The sequence below is a fragment of the Xiphophorus couchianus genome, chromosome 8, assembly GCF_001444195.1.
Source record: "Xiphophorus couchianus chromosome 8, X_couchianus-1.0, whole genome shotgun sequence".
In the NCBI taxonomy this organism is placed as follows: Eukaryota; Metazoa; Chordata; class Actinopteri; order Cyprinodontiformes; family Poeciliidae; genus Xiphophorus; species Xiphophorus couchianus.
The window spans coordinates 5,349,578-5,377,124 of NC_040235.1; the positions used below are offsets into that span (position 1 = coordinate 5,349,578).

Below are 27,547 nucleotides of genomic sequence, written 5' to 3' on the forward strand. Positions count from 1 at the left end.
TTTGGTGAGCTCTACAAGTGTACCAAATTTCATGTCTCTACGATGAAATACGTTCATACCATTGTGTCAACATAAAATTGCTAGTTGGCGCCGTTGAGCAATTTTTTTTGCAATTTTTGCGACAACCTTAAAATTCAAAATTTTGAATTTTTCTAGTCGCGACCGCCAAGTTTGGTGAGTTTTTGAATATGATAAAGCCCCCAAAAAGGCGCCTCTTTGGGGGGGCAGAAAAATAAGAATAATAATAATAATTAAAGCTGCAAGCAGCCTCGGGCGGCCCTCGCAGCAAGCGCCGCTCCGGCCTATTGGCCACCGCGGGGGTTCCGGCCACCGCAGAAGCTCTCGCGCGTTTTCCAGAGCCGCAGCCCGCTCCCCACCGCGGAAGCTCTGCCGCAGTTTCCGGCACCGCCGCCCGCTAGCCGCCGCAGGAGCTGTCGCGCATTTTACCCGCCCGTCCACTGGGCCACACGCGTGAATGCGTTAGGCGGCGCTCCCCGACGACCGTCAAAAAATCTGGTGCAGATTGGTCGATGCATCGAGGAGACACGGCCGATGAATTAACTTAGGGGGCGCAGTGGAGCCAAATTACATTTCAAACTCGTTGGGCTCTTTAGAGGTGAACAAAGGTCATACATATCCAGTTTGGCGCCCATCGGATGATCTATGTGTGAATTAGAGCCAAACGTATGAATATGGCGAGGGACTGATATTCGCCATTTGGCCACGCCCACCCGGTTCAGCCAGAAGCGAGCATTGACAGAGCTCATCATCCGAATCATCTTGATTAGGTCAAGAGTGCCATAAACGTAGCTTTCCAAGGAAAAAAAAGACACTTCCTGTTCCGAGGGGGCGGGGCTTAGATGACGTCATAATATGATGACGTAGGATCGACGGGCATCCCACCCGGATCACTCAGGCCAAGTCTGATGCAGCTCGGTCAAAATATGTGGAATGTAGAGGCAAACGTATACGAACGGCGTTGCCGCCATTGAAAACTCTTGGCACTTTAAAGCAAGCGAGACCAACTTCCTATCTGTCATCCAACACAGAATCACCTTGATTAGGTCAAGAGAGCCATAAACAGAGCTATCCAAGGAAAAAAAAGGCACTTCCTGTTCCGAGGGGGCGGGGCTTAGATGACGTCATAATATGATGACGTAGGTCCGACGAGCATCCCACCAGATTCACTCAGGCAAAGTTTGGTGCAGAAGCTATCGACCGTTCACAGTAAAATACGAGACTTCCTGTTGTCAGGGGGCGTGGCCTAAGTGATGTCATCTTTTGACCATTGGATATTATTGCACACCCCATGATTATCCACGGCTGAAAGTTTGGTGTCTCTGTGATTTTTTGTGTTAGAATTACAAATTATTTAATTTTTTCCTGTTCAATTCAACATTGAACTGTCATTCCGTAGGGCAATGCTGCCCTCTGGTGTCGAATTACTGAAATTACTGAAATGGTTTCATTATTTCAGTAATTCGACACCAGAGGGCAGCATTGCCCTACACATGACAAAGCCCTTTGTATTACACAGTCGATTACAGGGGAACTTTGAGCCTTGCTAACCCCCCTTCAACATGCTCCAAAACTCACCAATTTGATAACTTTAAATCAAACATGCCTTATGATCAGACTGACCAAGTTTGAAGTCGATCAATCGAAATCCCTAGGAGGAGTTTGATCAAATACGAAGGCTGTAAACGTCAAAATCGAGGTCAAATGAACTTCAATCTAAAATGGCCGACTTCCTGTTGGGTTTAGAGCATGGCTCTAAGAGACTTTTTTGTACGTCCTGACAAGATACACATGTGTACCAAGTTTCGTAATTCTAACTTAAAGCATGTCTTGGGGCTGATTTTTTAAAATATTCTATGGGGCAATGTAGAGAAATTAGGCCACGCCCTCGAAGGTTCGCTGTGGATTCCTATTTGAGGATAGATAAGGATCCCTCCTAGTGAGTTTGGAGCAGCTCAGCCCGAAACTGTGGAATTCAGAGCCAAACGAAATTCGACAGCGTTCGCAACGCCGCCACGCCCACCTGCTTCATCGCAGCCGGTCAGGGCTTGAATCCACAACACACCAACATGTTTTCTGTCTCTGGACACAGTTTCATGTTGATTAGGTCAAAGGGCTAAGATAGCGACCGTTCACAGTAAAACATGACACTTACTGTTCTCAGGGGGCGTGGCCTAAGTGATGTCATCATTTCACCACAGGGTATTTTAGGACACCCAATGACGATCAATCACTGAACGTTTGGTGCCTCTATGTGTTTTTGTATAGGAAATATAAGAGTTTCGTGTTTCATGGCGAGTAGGTGTACTTTGACCCCTGCTAACCCCCCTTCAACAAGCTCATACAGTCACCAATTTGATAACTTTAAATCAGACATGCCTTATGATCAGACTGACCGAGTTTGAAGCCGATCAATCGAAATCCCTAGGAGGAGTTCGATCAAATATGAAGGCTGTAAACGTCAAAATCGGGGTCCAAAATGGACCTTCAATACAAAATGGCCGACTTCCTGTTGGGTTTCGACCATGGCTCTAATAGACTTTTTTGTACGTCCTGACAAGATACACATGTGTACCAAGTTTCGTAATTCTAGGATACAGCATGACTTGGGGCTGTTCATTTAAAATACTCTAGGGATCGATATAGAGAAATTAGGCCACGCCCACCAAATTTTGTTATGAATTCCTGTCGGTGGGTGGATAAGGATCCATCCTAGTGAGTTTGGAGCAGCTGGGCCCGAAATTGTGGAATTCAGAGCCAAACGAAATTCGACAGCGTTCGCAACGCCGCCACGCCCACCTGCTTCATCGCAGCCGGTCAGGGCTTGAATCCACAACACACCAACATGTTTTCTGTCTCTGGACACAGTTTCATGTTGATTAGGTCAAAGGGCTAAGATAGCGACCGTTCACAGTAAAACATGACACTTACTGTTCTCAGGGGGCGTGGCCTAAGTGATGTCATCATTTCACCACAGGGTATTTTAGGACACCCAATGACGATCAATCACTGAACGTTTGGTGCCTCTATGTGTTTTTGTATAGGAAATATAAGAGTTTCGTGTTTCATGGCGAGTAGGTGTACTTTGACCCCTGCTAACCCCCCTTCAACAAGCTCATACAGTCACCAATTTGATAACTTTAAATCAGACATGCCTTATGATCAGACTGACCGAGTTTGAAGCCGATCAATCGAAATCCCTAGGAGGAGTTCGATCAAATATGAAGGCTGTAAACGTCAAAATCGGGGTCCAAAATGGACCTTCAATACAAAATGGCCGACTTCCTGTTGGGTTTCGACCATGGCTCTAATAGACTTTTTTGTACGTCCTGACAAGATACACATGTGTACCAAGTTTCGTAATTCTAGGATACAGCATGACTTGGGGCTGTTCATTTAAAATACTCTAGGGATCGATATAGAGAAATTAGGCCACGCCCACCAAATTTTGTTATGAATTCCTGTCGGTGGGTGGATAAGGATCCATCCTAGTGAGTTTGGAGCAGCTGGGCCCGAAATTGTGGAATTCAGAGCCAAACGAAATTCGACGGCGTTCGCAACGCCGCCACGCCCACCTGCTTCATCGCAGCCGGTCGGGGTTGGAATACTCAACACACCAACATGTCTTCTGTCTCTGGACACAGCTTCATGTTGATTAGGTCAAAGGGCTAAGATAGCGACCGTTCACAGTAAAACATGACACTTCCTGTTCTCAGGGTTCGTGGCCTAAGTGATGTCATCATTTTACCACAGGGTATTTTAGGACACCCAATGACCATCAATCTCTGAAAGTTTGGTCCCTCTATGTGCTTTTGTATAGGAAATATACGAGTTTCGTGTTTCATGGCGAGTAGGTGAACTTTGACCCCTGCTAACCCCCCTTCAACATGCTCCAAAACTCACCAATTTGATAACTTTAAATCAGACATGCCTTATGATCAGACTGACCGAGTTTGAAGCCGATCAATCGAAATCCCTAGGAGGAGTTCGATCAAATACGAAGGCTGTAAACGTCAAAATCGAGGTAAAAAATGGACGTTCAATACAACATGGCCGACTTCCTGTGATAGTTGGCTTATAACATTAAATGTAAGTTCTGAGTCTTTTGGTGAGCTCTACAAGTGTACCAAATTTCATGTCTCTACGATGAAGTACGTTCATACCATTGTGTCAACAGAAAATTGCTAGTTGCCGGCGTTGAGCAATTTCTTTTGCGATTTTTGCGACAACCTTAAAATTCAAAATTTTGAATTTTTCTAGTCGCGACCGCCAAGTTTGGTGAGTTTTTGAATATGATAAAGCCCCCAAAAAGGCACACGAAGAGGTGGGAAGAATAATAATAAAACAGTACAGATACAATAGGCCTTCGCAGCGCTTTGCTGCTCGGGCCTAATAAACAGTACAGATACAATAGGCCTTCGCAGCGCTTTGCTGCTCGGGCCTAATAATAAACAGTACAGATACAATAGGCCTTCGCAGCGCTTTGCTGCTCGGGCCTAATAAACAGCACAGATACAATAGGCCTTCGCAGCGCTTTGCTGCTCGGGCCTAATAAAACAGTACAGATACAATAGGCCTTCGCAGCGCTTTGCTGCTCGGGCCTAATAATAAACAGTACAGATACAATAGGCCTTCGCAGCGCTTTGCTGCTCGGGCCTAATAATAATAAACAGCACAGATACAATAGGCCTTCGCAGCGCTTTGCTGCTCGGGCCTAATAAAAAAAAACGCGCCTCAGCACGTTCTGGAAGGGACACGTCCTCAAGCTTCCTGTATGGGAGGTGAGAGTGGCTGGCAGGAGGGGAGGGGTGCCTAATCAGTGCTAATCCTCTGTTATATTATCCTATATTATCCTCTGTTATTGATCATTTCATACACAAACAGCTGCTAAGTACATAAAATGCTGACCAGAAAAAAAAATTCCCCACATCATTTTTGCGTCCCCTCTAGTGCAGCGCCCCTATGCGTTGCATACACTGCATATTCATTTTTTGCACCCCTGTGTGAAATGGTGTGTATGGGGCGTTCTCCAGAACCACAGCATTGATGGCTCAGTTCACCTCTCTCAGGGCAATCGTAGTGACAATTGGCAGGTTGCTGGTTCAATCCCTGCTCCACCTTCCTCTGTTGTCTCCTTAGGAGAGACACTTCACCCACCCACCTCAAGCATTGAAGGATCTTGATCACATAAGAGATCCTTGGATTTTCTTTCTGAGGAAGTGGCAGCTTACGGCTCCATCAAAAAACATTTTGGACCTGGTAAAAGAAGTGAAGTTGTTGAGACTTCTTAATGAGGAAAAGGACAAACGGATTGCGGTATTGGAGAACCAAGTGGCCGCTTTGGAGCAATACAATAGGATAAATGATGTGATCATCATTGGACTTAGAGTCAAGCCCTGTACGTATGCCAACGCAGTGGCTGCACCCAGTAATGCTGGTGTACCATCAGTTGAAGTGCTTGACTTCACAGAGAAACAGGTGGCTTCTTTCCTCCGGACCAAGGGCATAGAGGTGGACTGCGACACTGTGGAAGCATGCCACCCGCTTCCGAGAAGGGGAAAAGAAGAAGATAAACCTGCCATTATCATGAGATTTACAAAGAGGAAATACAAGTTTGTTAGCAGAAAAAGATTCAGTCAACTTGGACAACAAATTGTAAGGTCTTTATCAAATCGAATGGAGCTCCGGAGGAGGCAAAGGTTCTGGTTGTTCGGGACATTGCTGAACTGGACAATTACAACTGAATGCTATGAATGACAATTGGGAGCCCAGGGGATCGCACATGGCACACAGTCACCATGTCTCAATTAAACAAGATTTTGTCTTCATCAACTATGAACACAACATTAACACCTCTTCTAATGTCGATTACCTGGAACTGAAAACATTTGACTACACTGAATATAAAAATCAAGACAAGGAAAATGATTTGGATCCAGAAAATAACTTCTTCTATAACATTGTGAACAGCTGTTGCTACTACTCTACTCAGCAATACAACTCGACAGTTAAAGCAGACAATAAATTTTCCATTATACATTTCAACAGTAGAAGCTTATATGCACATTTTAACCACATCAAAGACTGTTTAAGCCAGTTTAATCAACCTTTCAGTGTCATAACTATCTCTGAAACCTGGCTTAATTCTGAGAAGGGAGCAGATTTTGAACTAGATGGTTATGAATTCAGCTATATTAATAGAGAGAGGAAGACTGGTGGAGGAGTAGCTGTATATGTGGACAGCAGTTTTATATACATATAATACAATTGAAAACATGACTAATGTGGTTAAACATTATTTTGAGTGTATAACAGTTGAAATATATATGGACAAAATTACAAATGTAATTGTTAGCTGTATATATAGGGCTCCTGGTTCTAATATGGACCTCTTTACAGAATGGCTTGAGAAAACCTACACAACTACTACTCCAATGAACTATTTTATCTGTGGGGACTTTGATATTGATCTGCTGAATGTAAACAATCACAAATTGACTGAAGAGTTTATTAACACTATAAGCAGTCTGAGCCTTTTCCCTCAAATTACAAGACCTAGCTGAATCACATCTAACAGCACTACATTAATGGATAATATATTTACAAATTTAATAAACACTACAATTCGCTCTGGGACATAGGAATCCCAGAGAGAAAATTCCGTGAGAGGTGTATGGAGCCTGGTGCCAGAAGAAAAATGGCGAGTGACTGAGGATCACTGTGCGTAACACAAACCCTGTAAATTCTAGACACTAAGAGGTACCATAGAATTGCACAAAAATCTGTGAGGGACGGCGGAGTCCGAGAGCGAAATTCTGTGAAAGAGGTGTACGGAGCCTTGTGCCAGAAACCCATTAAAATGCGTCTACATCATTTTAAACTGTGTGATTGTGAGCGTGAGTGGGAATTAAAATAGCAACAGGTATTTTGTTCCATATAACACAGTAGGAGTGTAACAGGTAAACCTTCTATGGATGCAAACTCGACTAAAAACCCACCTGTTTAGGATTGTATTTGAAACGTAATAATTACAAATTTATTGATGGAACCTGAATTAATGTTGTGTTTTGATTGTTGATTCTATGTTGCTTTGTGTTTCTGTGTTTGATATGATGTAAAGCACTTTGAAATGCCTTGCTGCTGAAATGTGCTATACAAATAAAATTTGATTGATTGATTGATTGATACAAATCGTGATAAAAACCTTAATAGCATAGAAGAGATAGTTCATAATTTTAATAAATATTTTGTAGGTGTTTGGCCTAAATTGGCTGAGGAAATCCCGCAGCCCACAGTATACGAAACACTAAATGACACATTAGTTAGTAGAAATCCAGATTCCATGTTTGTCACAGCAGTGGAAAGAAAATAAATTATAGATATAGTAAATAAATGTAAAAATAAAAGGTCAACTGACTGCAATGGTATTGACATGATAATAATAAAGAAGGTAATTGTAGAAAATATTCAGCCGCTACCATATTTGTAATCTGTCAATTCAAACAGGTATATTTCCACAAAAATGAAAATTGCAAAAGTCATCCCACTATATAAACCTGGGAATAGATATAATTTCACAAATTACAGGCCTGTTTCATTACTTCCACAAGGCTCCAAAATTTTGGAAAAAAATTGTTGCTAAATTGGATAGATTTGTTAGTAAACACCAAGTACTCACTAAAAGTCAGTATGGATTTAGGTCACAAAGATCCACAGCGTTGGCAGTTATTCATTTAATAGAAGAGGTGACCAGTGCATTAGATAAAAAGAAACCTGCTGTTGGGGTATTTATTGACTTAAAAAAGCATTTGATACAATTGTTCATGAAATACTCATCAATAAACTCAAGCACTATGGTTTAAGAGGAGTAGTTTTTCAGTAGATGAAAAGTTATCTCAGCAACAGGCAACAATTTGTACAATTGGGTGATTTCCAGTCCTCATGCCTGGACATTGTTTGTGGTGTTCCCTAAGGCTCAGTACTGGGACCAAAGTTGTTTATCTTATACATGTCATGTTGTTTTGAACTCTCAGAACCCACATGCAAAGATACTCTCAGGAGATCTGCTTAAAGATTTATTTGCAAACTACTGACCAGTAGTTGGAAAAATCACACATACTTATCCAGTGACTTAGGGTTGTTTCATTACATGAGTTTAAAGGTGCAGCATTTTCTTCTTATATATATATAATTGGATTCAAAACATCTCATTTGAGCTTCAGACAACATTGCAGAACTGACCAAACTAATGACAACGAGTTTAGAATCTATCTGGTCTGATTGCTTCACTACACCTACTGTACACTGTGTGCACAATTATTTGGCAAGTTTTAGTTTTGACCATATCATTTTTAGGCCCATTTTTAATAAACTCTCATTTTTAATAATGCACATTTTAATAATAGCTCCCTTCCTGGGATAGAGCTGCGCATTTTGATGCCACTTTTGTGGGGGTGCATGCAGCAGTATGAGCTGCATTAACTGTGATGGAAGAAAAATAAATAAATAGAGAGATGTTCTACTGGGTGTAGAACAATAGGTGCCTGCCATGCAATGCATGGAGGCAGTGACTGACTTGCTTTGCATGTCAGTCACTGCTCTCCCTATGTATTGTTATGGGCTGGCCCCAACTAACATCTTTCCTTTCTTAAGTGATTGTTATTCTACATCTTTAAAAATCTGAAAACCTTCCTGACTTCTAGGTCAGATTGACTCAGTCAATTTGACACAGTACATTTCTTTTAGGTTAAAACATATCTTAGTGCAAACCAACCAAACAACATAATTTTTAATTATTAATATAATTATATTCCTCTACAAAGAGGGCATGCAATCATCTGAATCAGCTGTTTTGAAATTGAACAGCTGAGTCAGATTATACCAAAACATGCAGAGCAGGGGGGCTCGAGGACTGGAATTGAGAAGCACTGCCCTATATCAAGGTTCAAAAGTTCAAAAGTTTATTTTCCTCAAGCAAAATAGGCCAAAAAAATTTATTTAAGTTACTCTGAAAAGTCCAAAATTGTAAAAAGTCTTTCAGAAGGATGCAGCAATCTTGAAATTGCCTAGATATTGGGACATTATCACAGAAACATTACTGCAAATAGTAAACAGGGTTGCAAGAAACATGTTGAGAAAAAAAAGATGTAAATTAACTGCAAAAAATTTGAGAAGAATCAAACTTGAAGCTACCAGGAAGCCATTATCTTGTAGTGCTATCATATTCCAGAACTCCAACCTTGAGCACCCAGAAGTACAGGATTTTCAGAACTCAGAGACATAGCCAAGGTAAGAAAGGCTGAAACCCGACCACTACTGAACAAGACACAAAGTTGAAACATCAGGACGGGGCCACAACATATCTGAAAGCAGATGTTTCAAAGGTTTCATGAACTGATGAGATGAGAGTGACTCTTAATGGCCCAGATGGATGGATGGGCCTGTAGATGGATCAGTAATGGCCACAGATCTCCACTTCACATCAGACACCAGCAAGGTACTAGTCTGGGCTGGTGTTATTAAACACAAGTTGGTTGGACCTTTTTAGGTTGAAGATGGATTCAAAATCAACTCCCAAACCTACTGTCAGTTTTTAGAAGACAGTTTTTTCATGCAGTAGTGTAGGAAAAAGTTTGCATACAGGAGAGGATCCCACATGGACACATGTCCACATATCTCAGACCTCCTCCATGCCCACATCACCTCAGATCTAGTCATCAGAACCTGATGGATGTCCCACACTATCCTCAAGATGTGTGTGGACAGAGCCTTCACTTCTACTGTCCCCAAGCTCTGGGAAACTGTCTCCATCAGCATCAGATCTGCTGACGTGTGGAATGTTTGGAGTCCAAGTTCAGCACCAACTTTGTAAAATATCTACTGGGTGATTGTGGTGTTACTGGTCATCATCATTGTAGTTCATCTTCCTCTTTCTAACTTCTTTGTATTTTGTTGGGTCTGTTTTAGTTCCTAACCTGTTAGGAATCAACCAAAAACACAAATTGCTTTTCTGCAGAAGAGGAGAGCAGAGCCAGATGCAGAGAACCGCCATCAAATACTGTCTGGGGTCAAGTCAGCCGGCTCTCAGTCCCCAAATGCCTTTTATTATGATTACAAGGAAAGAGGTTGTGCTTTTCCACACAGTCACACAAACAATTGATCAAAGACCTTTACCACAAGATGTTCTGGAAGCTTTTATGGACATGCCATTACAAGGGCACATGGCTGACTGTTACAAATCAGCTTCATCAGGAAGCTGTTAACACAGGAATGTGTAAATGTTTCTAGCCTTCAGGCAAATATCCAAAAAACAGTTAATAATGTACCACAAGAGAATGGAGCCAAGTAAACAACACACAGAATAATAATATGAAAACATAACCTTTCAAATAAACTCATAAGTAAATGAACTTAGATAATTTTTCTAACATTTTGTTTATGTGATGCTCTGTTCTTGTGAAACTCTTATTTGCTCTGTGAATACTGCTGGATTAATATTTCCTGACTTCCTAATTGTTCCATAGAATGGATCAGCAGAGCTCAGAGGTTCCCAGTTGTCCGTCTGCCCAGCACCATCAAACACAGCTGGACTTCATATTTAGGGTCTGTACATGTACAACGACTTGTTCACAGTCTTCTCCATACTGCACTTTTTAGACCAGAGGACTGTCAGTCTGTCCAACATCCTTTTGGTGTTTAGCTCCATGATTTCAGTCTGTTTTCTTAATCTATTATTCTGTTCCAGCTACTGGAGAACAACATTGTCACTTTTGTGAAGAACGAGCTGAAGAAGATCCAGAAAGTTTTGAATCCAGATTACCCAGAATGTTCAGAGAGTCAGAGAGAAGATGATGAGGTGTTGATGGGTGAGAATGAAGAGCAGAGGAGGAGCAGCAGAGAGGCAGTGCTGAAGATCACACTGAACTTCCTGAGGAGGATGAAGCAGGAGGACCTGGCTGACCATCTGCAGAGTAAGATGATTTCTAGATTAAAATTTAAGCTGATGCATGAATCACACATTTTTGGATGTATGAAGAAATGGAATCACATTCATTCACTTAATCTTTAGACAATGATTTAGTTCCTGAATTTAACTTTGTGTTATTTTAGAAATTTTTCTTGGAGCTTGTCAACATCAACTTAAATCTGGTCTCAAGAAGAAGTTCCAGTCTGTGTTTGAGGGGATTTCTAAAGCAGGAAGTCCAACCCTTCTGAACCAGATCTACACAGAGCTCTACATCACAGAGGGAGGGACTGGAGAGGTCAATGATGAACATGAGGTCAGACAGATTGAAACAGCATCCAGGAAACCACACAGACCAGAAACAACAATCAGACAAGAAGACATCTTTAAAGTCCCACCTGGAAGAGATCAACCAATCAGAACAGTGATGACAAAGGGAGTGGCTGGCATTGGGAAAACTGTCTTAACACAGAAGTTCACTCTGGACTGGGCTGAAGACAAAGCCCACCAGAACATCCAGTTCATATTTCCATTCACGTTCAGAGAGCTGAATGTGCTGAAAGAGAAAAAGTTCAGCTTGGTGGAACTTGTTCATCATTTCTTTAGTGAAACCAAAGAAATCTGGAGCTTTGAACACTTCCAGGTTCTGTTCATCTTTGATGGTCTGGATGAGAGTCGACTTCCTCTGGACTTCCACAACAAGGAGATCCTGACTGATGCTACAGAGTCCACCTCAGTGGATGTTCTGCTGACAAACCTCATCAGGGGGAAACTGCTTCCCTCTGCTCTCCTCTGGATAACCACACGACCTGCAGCAGCCAATCAGATCCCTCCTCATTGTATGGACATGGTGACAGAGGTCAGAGGGTTCAATGACCCCCAGAAGGAGGAGTACTTCAGGAAGAGATTCAGAGATGAGGAGCAGGCCACCAGGATCATCTCCCACATGAAGACATCACGAAACCTCCACATCATGTGCCACATCCCAGTGTTCTGCTGGATCACTGCTACAGTTCTGGAGGATGAGTTGAAGACCAGAGAGGGAGGAGAACTGCCCAGCACCCTGACTGAGATGTATATCCACTTCCTGGTGGTTCAGACCAAAGTGAAGAAGGTCAAGTATGATGGAGGAGCTGAAACAGATCCACACTGGAGTCCAGAGAGCAGGAAGATGATTGAGTCTCTGGGAAAACTGGCTTTTGATCAGCTGCAGAAAGGAAACTTGATCTTCTATGAATCAGACCTGACAGAGTGTGGCATCGATATCAGAGCAGCTTCAGTGTACTCAGGAGTGTTCACACAGATCTTTAGGGAGGAGAGAGGGCTGTACCAGGACAAGGTGTTCTGCTTCATCCATCTGAGTGTTCAGGAGTTTCTGGCTGCTCTTCATGTTCATCTGACCTTTATCAACTCTGGTTCTTATGTGATGAAAGAAACGCAAAGATCGGAGAAGTCTCCATTACTTAATAAATCTGACCTTAAATCTCTCCATCAGAGAGCTGTCGACCAGGCCTTACAGAGTCCAAATGGACACCTGGACTTGTTCCTTCGCTTCCTCCTGGGACTTTCACTGCAGACCAATGAGAGACTCCTATAAGGTCTGGTGAAACAGACAGGAAGTAGCTCACAGACAAATCAGGAAACAGTACAGTATATTAAGGAGAAAATCAGTGAGAATCTGTCTGCAGAGAAAAGCATCAATCTGTTCCACTGTCTGAATGAACTGAATGATCGCTCTCTAGTGGAGGAGATCCAACAGTCTCTGAGTTCAGGAAGGCTCTCCACAGATAAAATGTCTCCTGCTCAGTGGTCAGCTCTGGGTTTCATCTTAGTGTCATCAGGAAAAGATCTGGATGTGTTTGACCTGAAGAAATACTCTGCTTCAGAGGAGGTTCTTCTGAGGCTGCTGCCTGTGGTTAAAGCCTCCAACAAAGCTCTGTAAGGACATAGATTGTTATTGCAGTTATTTTTTTAGATAGAAATATGCTCATGATAAGGTAAATATATATTCATGTTTCATGAATATAGTCATGAGACTATATTGATGCATAGTCTCTTCAAAGTGTCTCACTGGGGGGATGTGTAAAGGAGACAAAGACTTACTGTACTTCAGCAGCTGGACATACTATTACATAATAAAGCAGCAAAACTCATCCTCTTTATGTTAAAATTTAATTTGTATTAATTTAGTTATTTGTGGAATTTTATAATTCTTTTTCCAACCTCCTTGTTGTCTGTAGTTCTAAACTATAAGGCTGGAAGACTAACTATAGAATGAACCATTTCACACCAAAAGGCAACATAAATATGTGTAAAATAAGATTTTTCCTTCTATGTCCAAGAAAAACATTGAAAAATATACATTTTTAAGAAGTGATTAACAACAGATTTTTCTCTCTCTCTCAGACTGAGTGACTGTAACCTCTCAGAGAGAAGCTGTGAAGCTCTGTCCTCAGTTCTCAGCTCCCAGTCCTCCAGTCTTAGAGAACTGGACCTGAGTAACAACAACCTGCAGGATTCAGGAGTGAAGCGTCTCTCTGCTGGACTGAAGAGTCCAAACTGCAACCTGGAAACTCTCAGGTAAAATGTTTTGAATGCTATTGAAGCCATATTTCTGTCCACTAGCTATACTTCCAAAAGTATTTGACCACCCATCCAAGTGATGAGAATCAGATGCTCTAATAACTTCCATGGCTACAGGTGTATGAAAGTAAGCCTCTAGACATGCAGAATGTTTTTACAAACAATTGTGAAAGAATGGGTTTCTTTTAGGAACTAAGTGAATAGGATGTGCAACAAGCTTCCTATCACTAACATGTGGCTAACAAGTTTCTTCACATAAATGTTGCTAGCTTTCATTTACTCCAGGCTGAAAGGACCTAGAAAAGAGGAATATTTAGAAAAGCAACGGTCAGGCTTCCATTGATTGAGTTCCAGTGAACTCTGGATAGTTGACAGATTGCTGCATCCTCGGTGCACAAATGAGAATCATTGCAGATCCTTCGTCCTGCAGTTGTAAGACTTTCTAACCAAAACTGCTCCTAACAAACGCAATAATTATATACATCCTGGCTGTTATATGCTATAACTTTAACTGTTATAACTTTTTAAATTTCTTTTAAATAGTCTATTGCTCTTTCTGTACACAAATATACACATCTTATACATGATTATAAATTGCCCTACTCAGCTGCATATCAATCAATCAATCAAATTTTATTTGTATAGCACATTTCAGCAGCAAGACATTTCAAAGTGCTTTACATCATTACAAACACAGAAACACAATGCAATATAGAATCAATAATCAAAACAAAGCATTAAGTCAAGTTCCATCCATAAATTTGTAATTGATTACATTTCAAATACAATTTTGTCACGGAATATAAGCGCCTGTTCTCGCAGGACTCCATCGTCCTTTTTTGCAACGGGTATATCTGTCAAACTAATTATGCTGTCTTTATTAAATGTACAGCATTATTATTCATCTGTTCTAAATGTGTCCTTACTCTACAGTCTCCTATTATTTTTGAATATCTGATTCTTCCATGTACCTTAAACTTGTTGCTGGTAAACCTGAACTCTCTGCTGTGGAACAATGAATGATATTTCTCTTCTAATCCACTCTACATGTGACAAATGTTGATTTTTATTACTCAGAGAAACAAAATTAGAGCATTATTTTTCTTTCATCTAATTGACAGGTTAAGCACAATTTATTGATGTTTTTCCTTACATTAAAATGTCCAGTTCAGACCTTGGGTTCTACCTCAATGTTCTCATATTCTCATCATATGATGAATTGTGTGTCTGCAGCTTATCAGGCTGTTTGGTCTCAGAGGAAGGCTGTGCTTCTCTGGCCTCAGCTCTGACCTCCAACCCCTCCCATCTGAAAGAGTTGGACCTGAGCTACAATCATCCAGGAGACTCAGGAGTGAAGCTGCTGTCGGCTGGACTGAAGGATCCACACTGGAGACTGGAAGCTCTCAGGTATGGAGGAACCTTCTGCAGGAGCAGAGAAGGTCTGATAGAGGAGGAAGAGGGAGAAATGTCTTTAGTCAGTCTGCTGGGAAACATTTAGTATGAAGCTGAATAGTTAGCTTGTTAATTAAATATTTGGTTTACAACCATAGCATTTATAATCCTATTTTGAACCCCCTGTTGTCTCCTGTAGTAATTTCAATTACACATATTATTTCTGGTAATATTTGCTTTGTAACTTTGCAAACTGCAGCCCATTTAAATTGTAAGAATCTTTCACATGGTGCTGAACATTGTAGTCAAGATCACCTAACCCGAGACCAAGACAAGACCAAGACTTTTAGGCTCCGAGACCAAATCAAGACCAAGACCAGCGCTCCGTGCTACATGACACAATAAGATGTGAAATATGATCAAAATTCCTAATCAAATTGATCTGAAAGACATTTGAAAGACAATGTTTTAATTAATATAATGGTAATGACGAAATAATGAAAGAACACCTTCTCAAAGGTCATTAAACTTTAAATTCTAATGAACATTTAACACTGGAACTGGAAAACATTTTTAATATCCAAAATAAATAAAACAACTAAATTTGAAGTCTTTGTAAAACAAAATTGCCTTTCAAAATAAGGGCTACTTGAGACCAAAGTACCAGACTGAAGACTTTTATCATCCAGTTTTTGGTAGAAAGAAAGAAAACAATAGAAACAATTAATCAGGCCAATGGAAATGATTGAGTTTGTTTTAATTTATTATCCGATTAATTGATGTATTGATTATTGTGACAGGTCTATGTGTGAACATTAGAGTAAATCCTTAAATATGTCGAGAAGTCAACATAAATGAAGAACCTTTCTGTTTGTTCTCATGAATAAAGTCTAGAAGCAGACGATGTTCCTGCAGGAGCAGGTCTACCCTCCATTCTGCTTAAGCAACAAAATACGGTTTCAGTGATAGTGACCAATATCCATAACTGCCATAATCTCCTGAAGATGCTTGCTGACTTCAGCATCATTAAACTAGATCAAACTGGGTTAAAGTTAAGACTGAAGATAGACTCTCAAACTGTGCTGAGTGTGACACTAAAAATACACGGACTTAACTGCAAACAGCTAAAGTAGCATAGCTCACATAAACATTAGCTCACACTAACAGAAACATATGAGGAGGACAGATTATCAAAATACCAGACATATAAAACGTAATCTGAAATTATTTATAATTACTCCATGTCTCATTATAATTGGAGAGCAAAGCCTGTAGGTTTAACTTCTACTTACTTCAGAGGGCAGACCACTGGGACGCTCCGTCTTGCTTCTTGGTTCTGGCCACCGAACCATTCCGCCACCCAATGGTTGTTTTTCAGACCACTTAGTCTCCTATACCCATAGCGTAATTTCCTGAAGTACTGGTGTGGACATGTCCCCACCAACTCTGGTATTAAGGGGACAGTCCCCACCAATATTTCCTGCACCTTTTTTTGTCTTTATGTGCCTCCATCTATGTAACTCGACAGCAGCTGCACATTGTATTCTAAGCATTAACAGCCAGGTAATGCTTTTTAAAATTCCTTTGTAAAACATAAATGGTAAGTCTGCTCAGTGATCTAGTGGAGTGGACATCACGTGACTTACTGTGCGCGCCACGGCAAGAGCCACAGGCGCCGTTGCGTTGCATTGAATCAGAAAAATGACACAATCAAAATTTGAGAAGGGCACGCAAAGTCCATCCAGCCATCCATTTTCTTCAGAAGGGAGGCCCAGACTTCTTTCTTCCCAGCCACTTGTTCCAGCTCCTCTGGGGTAATCCCAAGGCATTTCCAGGCCAGCCTAGAAACATAGTCCCTCCAGCGTGTCCTGGGTCTTCCCCGGGGCCTCTTCCCGGTGGGACGTGCCCGGAACACCTCACCAGGGAGGAATCCAGGAAGCATCCTGACCAGATACCCGAGCAACCTCAACTGGCTCCTCTCGATGTGAAGGAGCAGCGGCTCTACTTTGAGTCCCTCCCGGATGACTGAGCTTCTCACCCCATCTCTAAGGGAGAGCTCAGACACCCTACGGAGAAAACCCAAAATAAAACATGCAATAACTATTCTTTTATTTTTTTATTTAAAGGAAAATCTCTAGGTACTCACAGTGCTTACAGGCGTGCAGCTGCAGGCGTTACTGCACCAATCCAGACTCTTAGTCACTTGTGGAGAATTTAGAATCACATAGAAAACCTCCAAAAGGGAATGAAACTTAAAACTCTGTGAACTAAGAACGTCTGATCACATAATAGCAATTAACCTTAGGTGTCCATACTGATAACTATTGTGAGTAGTTCATAACATTAATATGACCAGGCAGCATGTAATCATATATACATATACAGTACAGACCAAAAGTTTGGACACACCTTTCTAATTCAATGGGTTTTCTTTATTTTCATGACTATTTATAAGGCAATAAATCCCACTTATTAACCTGACAGGGCAGGTTGACCTATGAAGTGAAAACCATTTCAGGTGACGACCTCTTGAAGCTCATCAAGAAAATGCAGAGTGTGTGCAAAGCAGTAATCACAGCAAAAGGTTGCTACTTTGAAGAAACTAGAATATAAGGGCTATTTTCAGTTGTTTTACACTTTTTTGTTTAGTGCATATTTCCACATAAGTTATTCATAGTTTTGATGCCTTCAGTGTGAATCTACAATGTCAATAGTCATAAAAATAAAGGAAACTCATAGAATTAAAAGGTGTGTCCAAACTTTTGGTCTGTACTGTATATGTATATATGATTACATGCTGCCTGGTCATATTAATGTTATGAACTACTCACAATAGTTATCAGTATGGACACCTAAGGTTAATTGCTATTATGTGATCAGACGTTCTTAGTTCACAGAGTTTTAAGTTTCATTCCCTTTTGGAGGTTTTCTATGTGATTCTAAATTCTCCACAAGTGACTGAGAGTCTGGATTGGTGCAGTAACGCCTGCAGCTGCACGGCTGTAAGCACTGTGAGTACCTAGAGATTTTCCTTTAAATAAAAAAATAAAAGAATAGTTATTGCATGTTTTATTTTCTAACCCTCTTTACTATTAGCAAAATTGTGGAGAAAAAAAGATATTTTGTGTCAAAAGATATTGTACACACTGCTGTGTACAGTCCGTGATGGGCGAGGTGGGGCACGCCAAAGCTGAAATCTTATTGGTCAGTTTACTTTTGTTTTTTTTCATGGGTTGGCGTTTTTCTGTAAGCTAGACATGAATGAGTGGAGTTTGAACCTCCCGTAGTTCTAAGAGCCTGCCTGAGCTTTTTACAGTGTGCACGGTTCTGGCAGGTCGCTGGTTTATTAGCTGTTTTGTGGTTTCACTAACTGAACAGCTGATGGGTCACCCGCTGGTTGACATCAGCAGATGCCGAAACAAAAGAGGTCTGACAGATCGGAGGGTAGCACAAAACTGTTTTAGGTAACATGCACATTTTAAAAGAGCTATCTCAGACATATGTTAGAATCCAGCAATAACTGAACTTCTTGCTGCTGGAACACTTCACCCATTTCCATAAAATGTAAGTTCATTGAAAAAGTAAACTCTAAATTAACTGTTCAATGTAACTGCAACAAATACTCATGGTATACAAACACTGCAGTATCAATTATATATATATATATATATATATATATATATATATATATATATACAGTATAGATAGATAGATAGATAGATAGATATTAGTTTTAACATTTAGAGATATTTAATTTTAAATCCAAACTAGCATGTATTACCAGGATAGTTCTTTAAAAAGGAAAAAAAAAAAATTGCAAATCATTATTAGCTTAGAATCTTTAATAAATTTTAGTTGGTGTAATTTTGTGGCATAATTTTCATTAGTTCTTAGCTCAACTTTTAGTGATTGCAGTTTTCCCTTCACGGTTTCCCAACCTATGGCTCGTGGTGTCATGGTTTTGGGAATTCGTCTAACCCACATGAAGAAAAAACCATCAGGAGTGAAAGCAGTACTTTCCTTTATTTACAACGGTTCTAATTCTGGGAAAATCTGGGTGCTCGAAGCGGGAGGAGAAGTGCACTAGGGGACGATGGAACCAGCAGCCGGGGAGCCGTCAGCCAGAAAGCGACAACACAGAGTGTAGAGAGGTAACCAGCGGGGCTAAGATCTGCCAAGGGACGCTCCAAACAAGAGGACGGACCACATGATCAGACGGGAATCCGGCGTTGGAGAATTCCTAGGAAGGCAGGACACAAGTATCAATAAGCAGAAAACTGAAAGACTTACAGACGAGACCTGAGACACCGAGGGGCAGGAGTTACCACATAAGCGGACACTCTGGCATCAGAGGATCGGTCGCCGGCTCTTCTTATGCGCCCGCTGATGAGGGGAAAAAGCTTGCAGGTGTGCAGAGGAGGATCGAGGAGGTTCAGATCCATCCTGCTCTCTGAGGACATCTAGAGCGGAGCGGAGGAACTAGCAGGTAATGGCAGAGGCGCCCGACACGTGGGCCCTAAGAGGATCCTTAGCAGTGGTCCTGCTGTTCAGGACTCAGAGTTAACAGGGACAAACTAAGAGAATTTGTCTATCTTGAACATAAAAGCCTCTAAGACTTCCTTTTCTGGCTAGATAATATGTAAACTGGGTTAGCAAGCAAACAAGTCTTCATTGTAGCAGCAGTGTGGATATGTACAGCTGTGTGTATAAACTTATCTTGGATGTTTCTGTCTTTACTTCTCCCTCCTGCTCCTGCTGCCGGCGTCGCTGGGGTGTAGTCCTAACTCCTCCTCTCTCTCCAGTTTCCTGTCAGTCCAACTGGTGCTGGTATTGGATCTTTGAGTTGTCCAGACTGTCCCTCAGTTAATGTCCATGTTGTCCACAAATGAAACAAGCGTCAAATAGTTCAGTTTGTTGTCTTCATCCCTGAAGCACGTTATCCTTCCCTTCTCCATGCTGATGTCAGGGAGTAGATCAGCGGAGGTTGTAAGAGTTCAGTTGCATCCAAACACAGGAATGTAGTTTCAGTCCAATGTCCAGCAGGACACCATGCAGTAATTTGCTGAATGGCAGTTCCCAGTTGTCAGGAAATTAAGATCATCAGACACTTCAGTGTCTGGAGGTTATGAAACTCTTCTTTGTCTTCTTGATCGCTGTCATTAGCTGGTGATGAGGAAGAGACTTCATCTGATCCATGGCAGGACAGGTTCGAGTTGAGGTCAGAGGTCAGACGCACCGCAGCGAGGCTCAGACAGAGGAAAAAGGAAAGAAGCAAATAGGAGTCAATTAGGGTTTGTCTTTCTTTCTGTGTTTTTTATTTCTAAATCTATTTCATATATAACTTTTCTCTCTTTTGATTGTATAGTTGTAGCCACTTATTACCCAACATTTTTATTTAGAAGTCATAAATCAATTACTAATTGAAACACATATAAACATGAAACATGTTAAACCCGTAGTCTCTTTATTTTTTGCCATGTTAGATTTTAAAATGTAGAATGTAAGTTAATTTAAGTTTAAATTAACTTAGTCTGAGTAAACATTTCATCAGAGACCAATGAATTACTTTGAACCAAACTCTGATCGCTGACCCCTCTAGACATACAGCCAAAGGATCATAGCACCAAGATGGTGTTATAATCTTTTGTAATCAATACATTAGATTTAATGTACTGATTTTGTAATCAATACATTAAAAAACATTGTTCTCTGAGAAAATGTTTTTGTTTTTTATTTATTGTTTCTTTCCATTTCTCATCAAGTTGTTTTTGCACCTGTTAAAATTAATTTACGCTTCAGCTTTTCTCTTTAGGAAAGTCATAATTCCATTGTGAGCATGCAAAACAGTCAGGCTGCTACAAAGGAAAGTTCCTTTGAGGTTCCGGAACCACTTCGGGATCCTCAGCAAGTGAGGAATTACAACAACTCTTATTTCCCATTATTTTAGTACCTTGTGATTTAGCTTAATGTAGGTATTTTGTGTTGTTTCTTCAAAGAAAGTGCTCTAGGTGAGTGCTTAAGAATAGGCTTCTAGGTCAAACTAAGTTTGACCGACTTTTACTTTGGATTCTAATTCCAATAACAGAAAGTTTTACTCCCAGAGAATAAGGCACTATGCACACGTCCACACACACATTTCTTGCCGGCTCCAAGGGGAGGAGGGCACTCAAACCCACTCCTCTCTTGGACATTTACTTTCTTTCTTTAGGTGAAAAAAAAAAGAGTAAAAATACCTATTTGTTTGCCATAATTTTAGGGACTATAACCCAATTAATAGCACTATGTCAACTCACGTTTCTGTCGGTTCATCTTGTCCGTTCGGATCTCATCAACCCGCCGTTGACAGACACAGTGAAGACGTTACTTCCCAGGACTTTGTTTCCAAGTCCTGTTGACTGTGGCCGTGCACTGTTTTCAGCGCGTCGTTCTTTGTCTGTCAGCAAACAGGTATGGTGAGATCTGGGTCATGGCACCGAGATGATAGGTATTTTCTCAACCTTCATTAAAAAAGAACCACAGACAATGTTTTAGTTTTCAATCAAGTCTTTTGCAAAAGGAGAAAACATAGTAAACCACTTCTCCAAAGTGTTTGCCATGCGTTCTGACTCTGCAGAAGAGCCTGTCTTTATTAAAAAGGAGAAAAGAAGGGAGTTGAGAGTGTAATGTGACAGAGTAATAAATAAAAGAAGGGGGCTATTCTGAACAAGGAAGAAGGAACATAGAAACTACATTCTACACACAAGCAGTTTAAGGAGTATCCCAAGATAAGAAGCAACTGCAGGTTCAAGGTTTAGGAGAAAAAGCAAGTTTTGTCTTTCACACGGTTTAACAAATTCCTCCTCTCTAGGGTGTGAATACTAAACTTATGAATGAAAAACAAACTAGTAAAACTGCTAATGTAAGAATAACAATATATAATTATTCTTAAAAGTAAATTGTTTGACTACTTTCTCCACCTCTGGTGAACAGCCAGTAGGTGGCGCTAGAGTCAGGAGGAGGCAGCCTGGAGAAAAGGCTGTTCCTCCATGATCTGTTTCCAAGCAGTCAGAGTGTAGAAGTTGAGAGCTGGAGAAGTTTCCTCCTGTTGCTGCAGCAGCAGAGATGTTCTGCTTCATGGACTAAATCAGGTTGGAAAGAGGAGAGATCTTTACTGAGCTGCTGGATAAAAGCTTCTGAAACATTTCAACTCTTTCTGGAAACTAATGAGACATAAAAACAATGGATGTTTTTACCATCCAGACCTTTAGAACCAGTTCAGGTCAATAATTCAGTTGTATCTGTGGAAGATGAACAGATTTGATGTGAAATGATGAAATTCTTCATTTCTATCTGATGTTCCAGCAGATCTGTAGAAAATGGAGCTGCAGCTCTCAGATATTTCAGTCGTCATGTTTTCTATCAATGAATCCACTGATTAAAGCAGGAATCTCATCTCCATGTTCTCCTCCAGAGGTTCCCAAGGTTTGTTCCTGGAAGCTGCTGCTGGTTCCTCCAATCCAGGCTCCGCCCCCTTTATAGGAAATCTGTCCATATATGGCGCTAAGAGTCACCTTGATGCTGCAAAGCTTTGTTCAGGGATGAGATGTCAGGATGTTAGTGTCAGTCTGTTCCAGGCTTTAGTTGTTCTCCTCATGAGGAGCTGAAGTCTCTGACAGGAACGTAGAGCTGAACAGGAGAAGAACTTGAAGCTTCTTCTTGGCCTCTGATTGCAACAGCAGGACAATCCAACATTTTAGTCTGACTTCATCTGGAAATATTTCTTTGACCCTGAATCAGGTTGAAGGCAGGCCAGCTCCTCATCAGAGCTGAGATCTTCTCTGTCCTCCATGCTGGAAATGTACAAGTCCAGCAGCTCCTGATCAGTGACATCAGAGCGTGACATCATCAGTAGAATGATGATGTCATTTCCCTCTCAGAGCAGCTTGGAAATCTGAGAGGAAAGATGCAAACAAAGACTCTCTGGACTGTTGGATCTGCTGGTTCTGGTTCCAGATGCTCCTTGGACACTTTCACAAGCCATTACTGCAGCTGCTGGATTCAGGATGCTGCTTCTTCTTCTTGGTCTCATTGTAAATGTGTGCAGCGCCACCTGGTGGTGTTGGTTGGTAGAGGAAGTGCTGAAAGGTTGGAGGTGTTTGTCAGAGGTGTGTGATGATGGAAGCCTCTCCCTGGTTTGTGAGTCTGAGCTCAGAGATCAAATCTTTGATTCTTGTTGAACTCTTTGTTGAATGTGATGCAGCTTCTCCTTTTTAATGTTTGTATTTCTGGATATTACAGTGAGGCCACAGCAGGTTTTCAGCAGCAGGGCTGTTTAGTGTTTCATTCCTTCATCTGTGTGTGGGAGTGTGGATGGAACAGGTATCCAGGTGTTGTGTCAGAGTTTAGATTGATTGTATTTTAATGCTGATTATTAAATCAGGTTGAGCTTCCAGAAATGTTTCCTTAGTTTCCTGATGTCCTTTTAGGCTTCAGTGAGTTTCTTCAGGTTGTTACTGAGGGATTTCCTTTCTCCTCTCTGTTGGAGCTTTTCCTGTGTTTGGAGAAATGAGTTGTGCTGCAGCAGCACCAACTGTCCTTCCTACATCCACTGCAGTTTGCAATCCAAATGTTGGACTGTTCCTGTCTCAGTGGAGGACAATGTGTGTCTGAGAGACATGTAATGTCCATGTTTGCTGCTGAAAGAGACTGATGGTCTGACCCCCCTCCTCCTTTCAGGGTGGAGCCTGCTGGAGTCCCATTCTTGACACCAGGTCTGAGGAAGTGTAAGTGTGTTTTTCATCTGATTCATGACAACAAAGCAGCTCACATTCAATCATCTTCAAACTGTCACATCACTCATTCAGGAGTCATCATCAAAGTGTCAATAAATGATCAATAACTGCAGCTGGATTGTGTTTGTTCTCTCCATCAGATTCCTGTCATCTCACCATCGACACAAACACAGTGAGCAGAGAGATCAAACTGTCTGAAGACAACAGGAAGGTGACATGTGTGAAGGAGCTTCAGTCATATCCTGATCATCCAGACAGATTTGATGACTGGAATCAGCTGCTGTGTAGAACTGGTCTGACTGGTCGCTGTTACTGGGAGGTTGAGTGGAGAGGAGGAGTTGAGATATCAGTGAGTTACAGAAGAATCATTAGGACAGGAATCAGTAGAGACTGTTGGTTTGGATATAATGATCATTCCTGGAGTCTGAGATGCTCTGATGATGTTGGTTACTCTGTCTGTCACAATAACAGACAAACTCTTCTCTCCTCCTCCTCTGTCTCTAACAGAGTAGCAGTGTATGTGGACTGTCCTGCTGGCATTCTGTCCTTCTACAGAGTTTCCTCTGATTCACTGATCCTCCTCCACACCTTCAACACCACATTCACTGAACCTCTGATTCCTGGATTTGGGTTCTGTTCTTATGGTTCCTCAGTTTTTCCCTGCTGAGTTCAGTCTAAAGAGTCTAAAGATTTTCCTCCTGTCAGAGAAACTTTCTCACTGTTGAACAGATAGTTCAGTCTCTACAATCTATTTCTTGGTGAAACAATTGTGATTGAATCCTTGGAAACTTTTTCTTCTTCCCGTCCCATAAAGATGGAAGCTAGAAATATTCCAGGATTATTCCAGGAATATTCCAGGATCCTCATGTTTTTCTGTTTGTTTCCAGTCAAAGCTTCACACTGAATATCAAGATGTTGTTTCTATTATTTTTTCCTTTCATTCATCAGATTTCATTGAAATGTTGATCAGTTTTTCTCAATCACTGAACATTTTCTGTTTCTATCGGCTCCTATTTTTCTCAACATGTCAGATTTAAATATTAAATCTTCCTTTTGTAAATTTGCTGCAGTTTTTCTTCATGTGTTTTAAATAAAAACATTTTTCTTCTGCATTTGGTTCATTTGCTGCTCATTCTGTTCTTTTCCTGGTCAAATTTAAATATTTGCATTAAAAAGATTTTTTCATCAACTCTGCCTTCCAGAAAGTCCTGATTTAAAGTAAAACATTCCCATCCCATGAAGGTCAGAGGTCAATGCTTTGAAGCCTAAAGTGGGAAAATCTTCATATTTTCTGTTTCATTCAGAACTTCTACCTGAAACTCAGAACCTGCAGAACATTTTTCTCTTTGGAGAAAAAATCCCAGGAACTGGAAGATCAGAGCAGAATGAAAACTGGAGATCAGTGTTGGACAGAAAAGGTCTGATCGCTGCATCTCTGCTATATTTTACATTTAAATCTGATAACAAAAAGTAAACCTGTTTTTAGTGAATAAACCAACATGGATATGACCCGCCACAGCGCCAACGTGGGCCACACCTGATTCAACCCAAACCGGAAAATAAAGGATTTAATTGGAAAAAGCAAAACCCAGTAAAATCAGCAGCTGGTTGTGATTAAAATGCAGTTTGTTGCAGAGGTTCAAACTTCCTGATGGTGACCTCTCCTCCGTCCCTCACCTTGTCTGGCCGGTTTTAATCCTCACTGCAGTGTTAGACTGGAGCTCATCTCTCAGATTAACCAGATTAACACTGAGCTGCAACAGGAACCAAACGTCTCTCCTCCAACTTATTTCACTGATTAATAACAAGGTTGGATAAAAACATTGAGCTGAGCTTCTCATTCCTTAAAGAGTCATGAAGAAAGACTCACCCTGGAACTGCAGAAAAGAAGTTAGAAAGTTTAAAAATAGATGGAAAAACTTTGTAAATATATTCTAATAAGTGATTTAATCATCTGTTTTTGTATCTTTTAATGTATAAAACTGTATAAAACGGTGTAAATGGTTAAAAATCTTCAGAATGAGCCAATTTTTAACCTGATTAATCATCACAATAATTCTTTGTTGGACCATCGCTACGCGGTACTGAGGAGGAAACTTTAAAAAAGTTTTAATGTAACTTTCTCTATGTCCTAACATGAGATAATCTGAGAGAACAAATGGAGTTCCTCTGCCTCCTCCCTGTGTTCTGCTGAATTACTCTACTGGGTCAGAAACAAGCCATCAGAACCAGAACAATTAGCCGTGAGCCTGCAAGTATTGGACATGTTTTTGTCTAAATGAGGTGATTTTATGGCTCCATTTTGCCAGATCACATAGTAGCATTTCTACCTAAAGCCAAACATTAACAGCCAATCCATGTGATCGGTATCTGTGATCGGCAGTGATCGGACCTCATGGTGATCAGAACCGGCAGGAAAAACCCTGATGGGAGCGTCTCTACCCAGGAGTAATATGATGGTTTAGAAGTTCATTGAAATCTTTTCCGTTTTGAAAGAAGCTCACATTTGGGGAACTTGTGAATGATTACATTATTTATCATACTTGGTTCTGCTTAAAATAATTCAATTCAACTGAATTATTCTATTGTCATTATTGTTCTTACATTTGGGAGATTGAACATTTCTGTTTTTATTAAGTTTTTAACATAAAACTTTGAAAAAGTTCAGAAAATAAAATCAATCTACTGAACTTTCTGATTTTATGAGGATCTGTTTGAAATGTTTGTTACAAAGTTGATTATTGCATTAATTTTGATTTGAATTAAATTGGTGTGTTTAATTTGTGTTTTTAGTAATGAACTGTTACTGGATGTAATACTATTTTTATTTTTTAAAGGATTTTGACCCGTTTACTGGCCGACATTTATTCTATAAATCATTTGGTGACCAATTAAAAAGTAAATGTATTGAACTAAAAATGGAATATCTAATTTCTGGAGCAGAAATATTAATCACTAATACAGTTTCCTCAAGTGACTGGAGTTTATTTATTTTTAACACAGTTTGATGAAATGGTGAAGAAAAATATAAGACAATTATAAATAAAACTGGTTCATTTTTTGGGGAAAAACTGTCATAATTATCAGAAAAATACAAAGTAAATAAATAAATAAATGATGGAAAATACTTTATTTTAAGATAAATCACGGTCGCACCACATGACATTTTTTAAGACCACAGCTGAATCATATTGATAAAAAACCTCTGAAAACATCTAATTTTAATTTTTAATTATAATTTCTGTATTTACAACATTTGAAATGTTCTAATAATTGCAATGGATAAACATATTTTTACATGTTTAATTTCCCCTGATGGAAATCCTGATACGTCAACGACCCTGAAACAGACGTTCCTCCAAAATCTCAGTGATTTCCTTTTCTTTCAGTCTTGCATCCACATCAGTAGAAAGAGGTTTTGAAAGCACTGAAATATCATCAGTAGCAATAATTTCAGCATTTAAAAGCTCAAATCTGACTTCATCTAGTTGAGTATCAAGTCCTTGAATGGGAGGTTTTAGACTCCTGGGTAGTTTGAGCAGTGAATGTAACAAACAGCCATTGATAGAAAAAGCTGCTGTTCCTGTAAATGAAGTCAACATGACAGTTTGATTTGATATGTCAGCCTCCTCTCCATCAGTAGAAGAGGCTACTGATGGATCTGATGATCCAGAGCAGTGCTTGCTTCAGAGTCAATACATTTAATCAGGTGGGATTTTCCACTTCCTGCTCCACCGTTGACATAGAAGTAAAATGGATGAGGGTTCAAAGCACAGAAACACTGAATACACCAGTCTCTTACTGCATAGAACACACAGGC

At 40.5% G+C, this 27,547-nt stretch overlaps 2 protein-coding genes across 3 annotated transcripts in view; both read left to right on the forward strand.

Annotated features, from left to right (window-relative positions):
- LOC114149763 (NACHT, LRR and PYD domains-containing protein 12-like) overlaps window positions 1-27,547 on the forward strand; it is a 109,648-nt gene that overhangs the window by 53,853 nt on the left and 28,248 nt on the right. The window lies entirely within an intron of this gene.
- On the forward strand, window positions 10,709-12,907 carry LOC114149820 (protein NLRC3-like). The gene is made up of 2 exons (XM_028025934.1): window positions 10,709-10,988; window positions 11,128-12,907. The coding sequence occupies exons 1-2, from the start codon at window positions 10,880-10,882 to the stop codon at window positions 12,576-12,578; spliced, it is 1,560 nt and encodes a 519-aa protein (XP_027881735.1). The 5' UTR covers window positions 10,709-10,879; the 3' UTR covers window positions 12,579-12,907.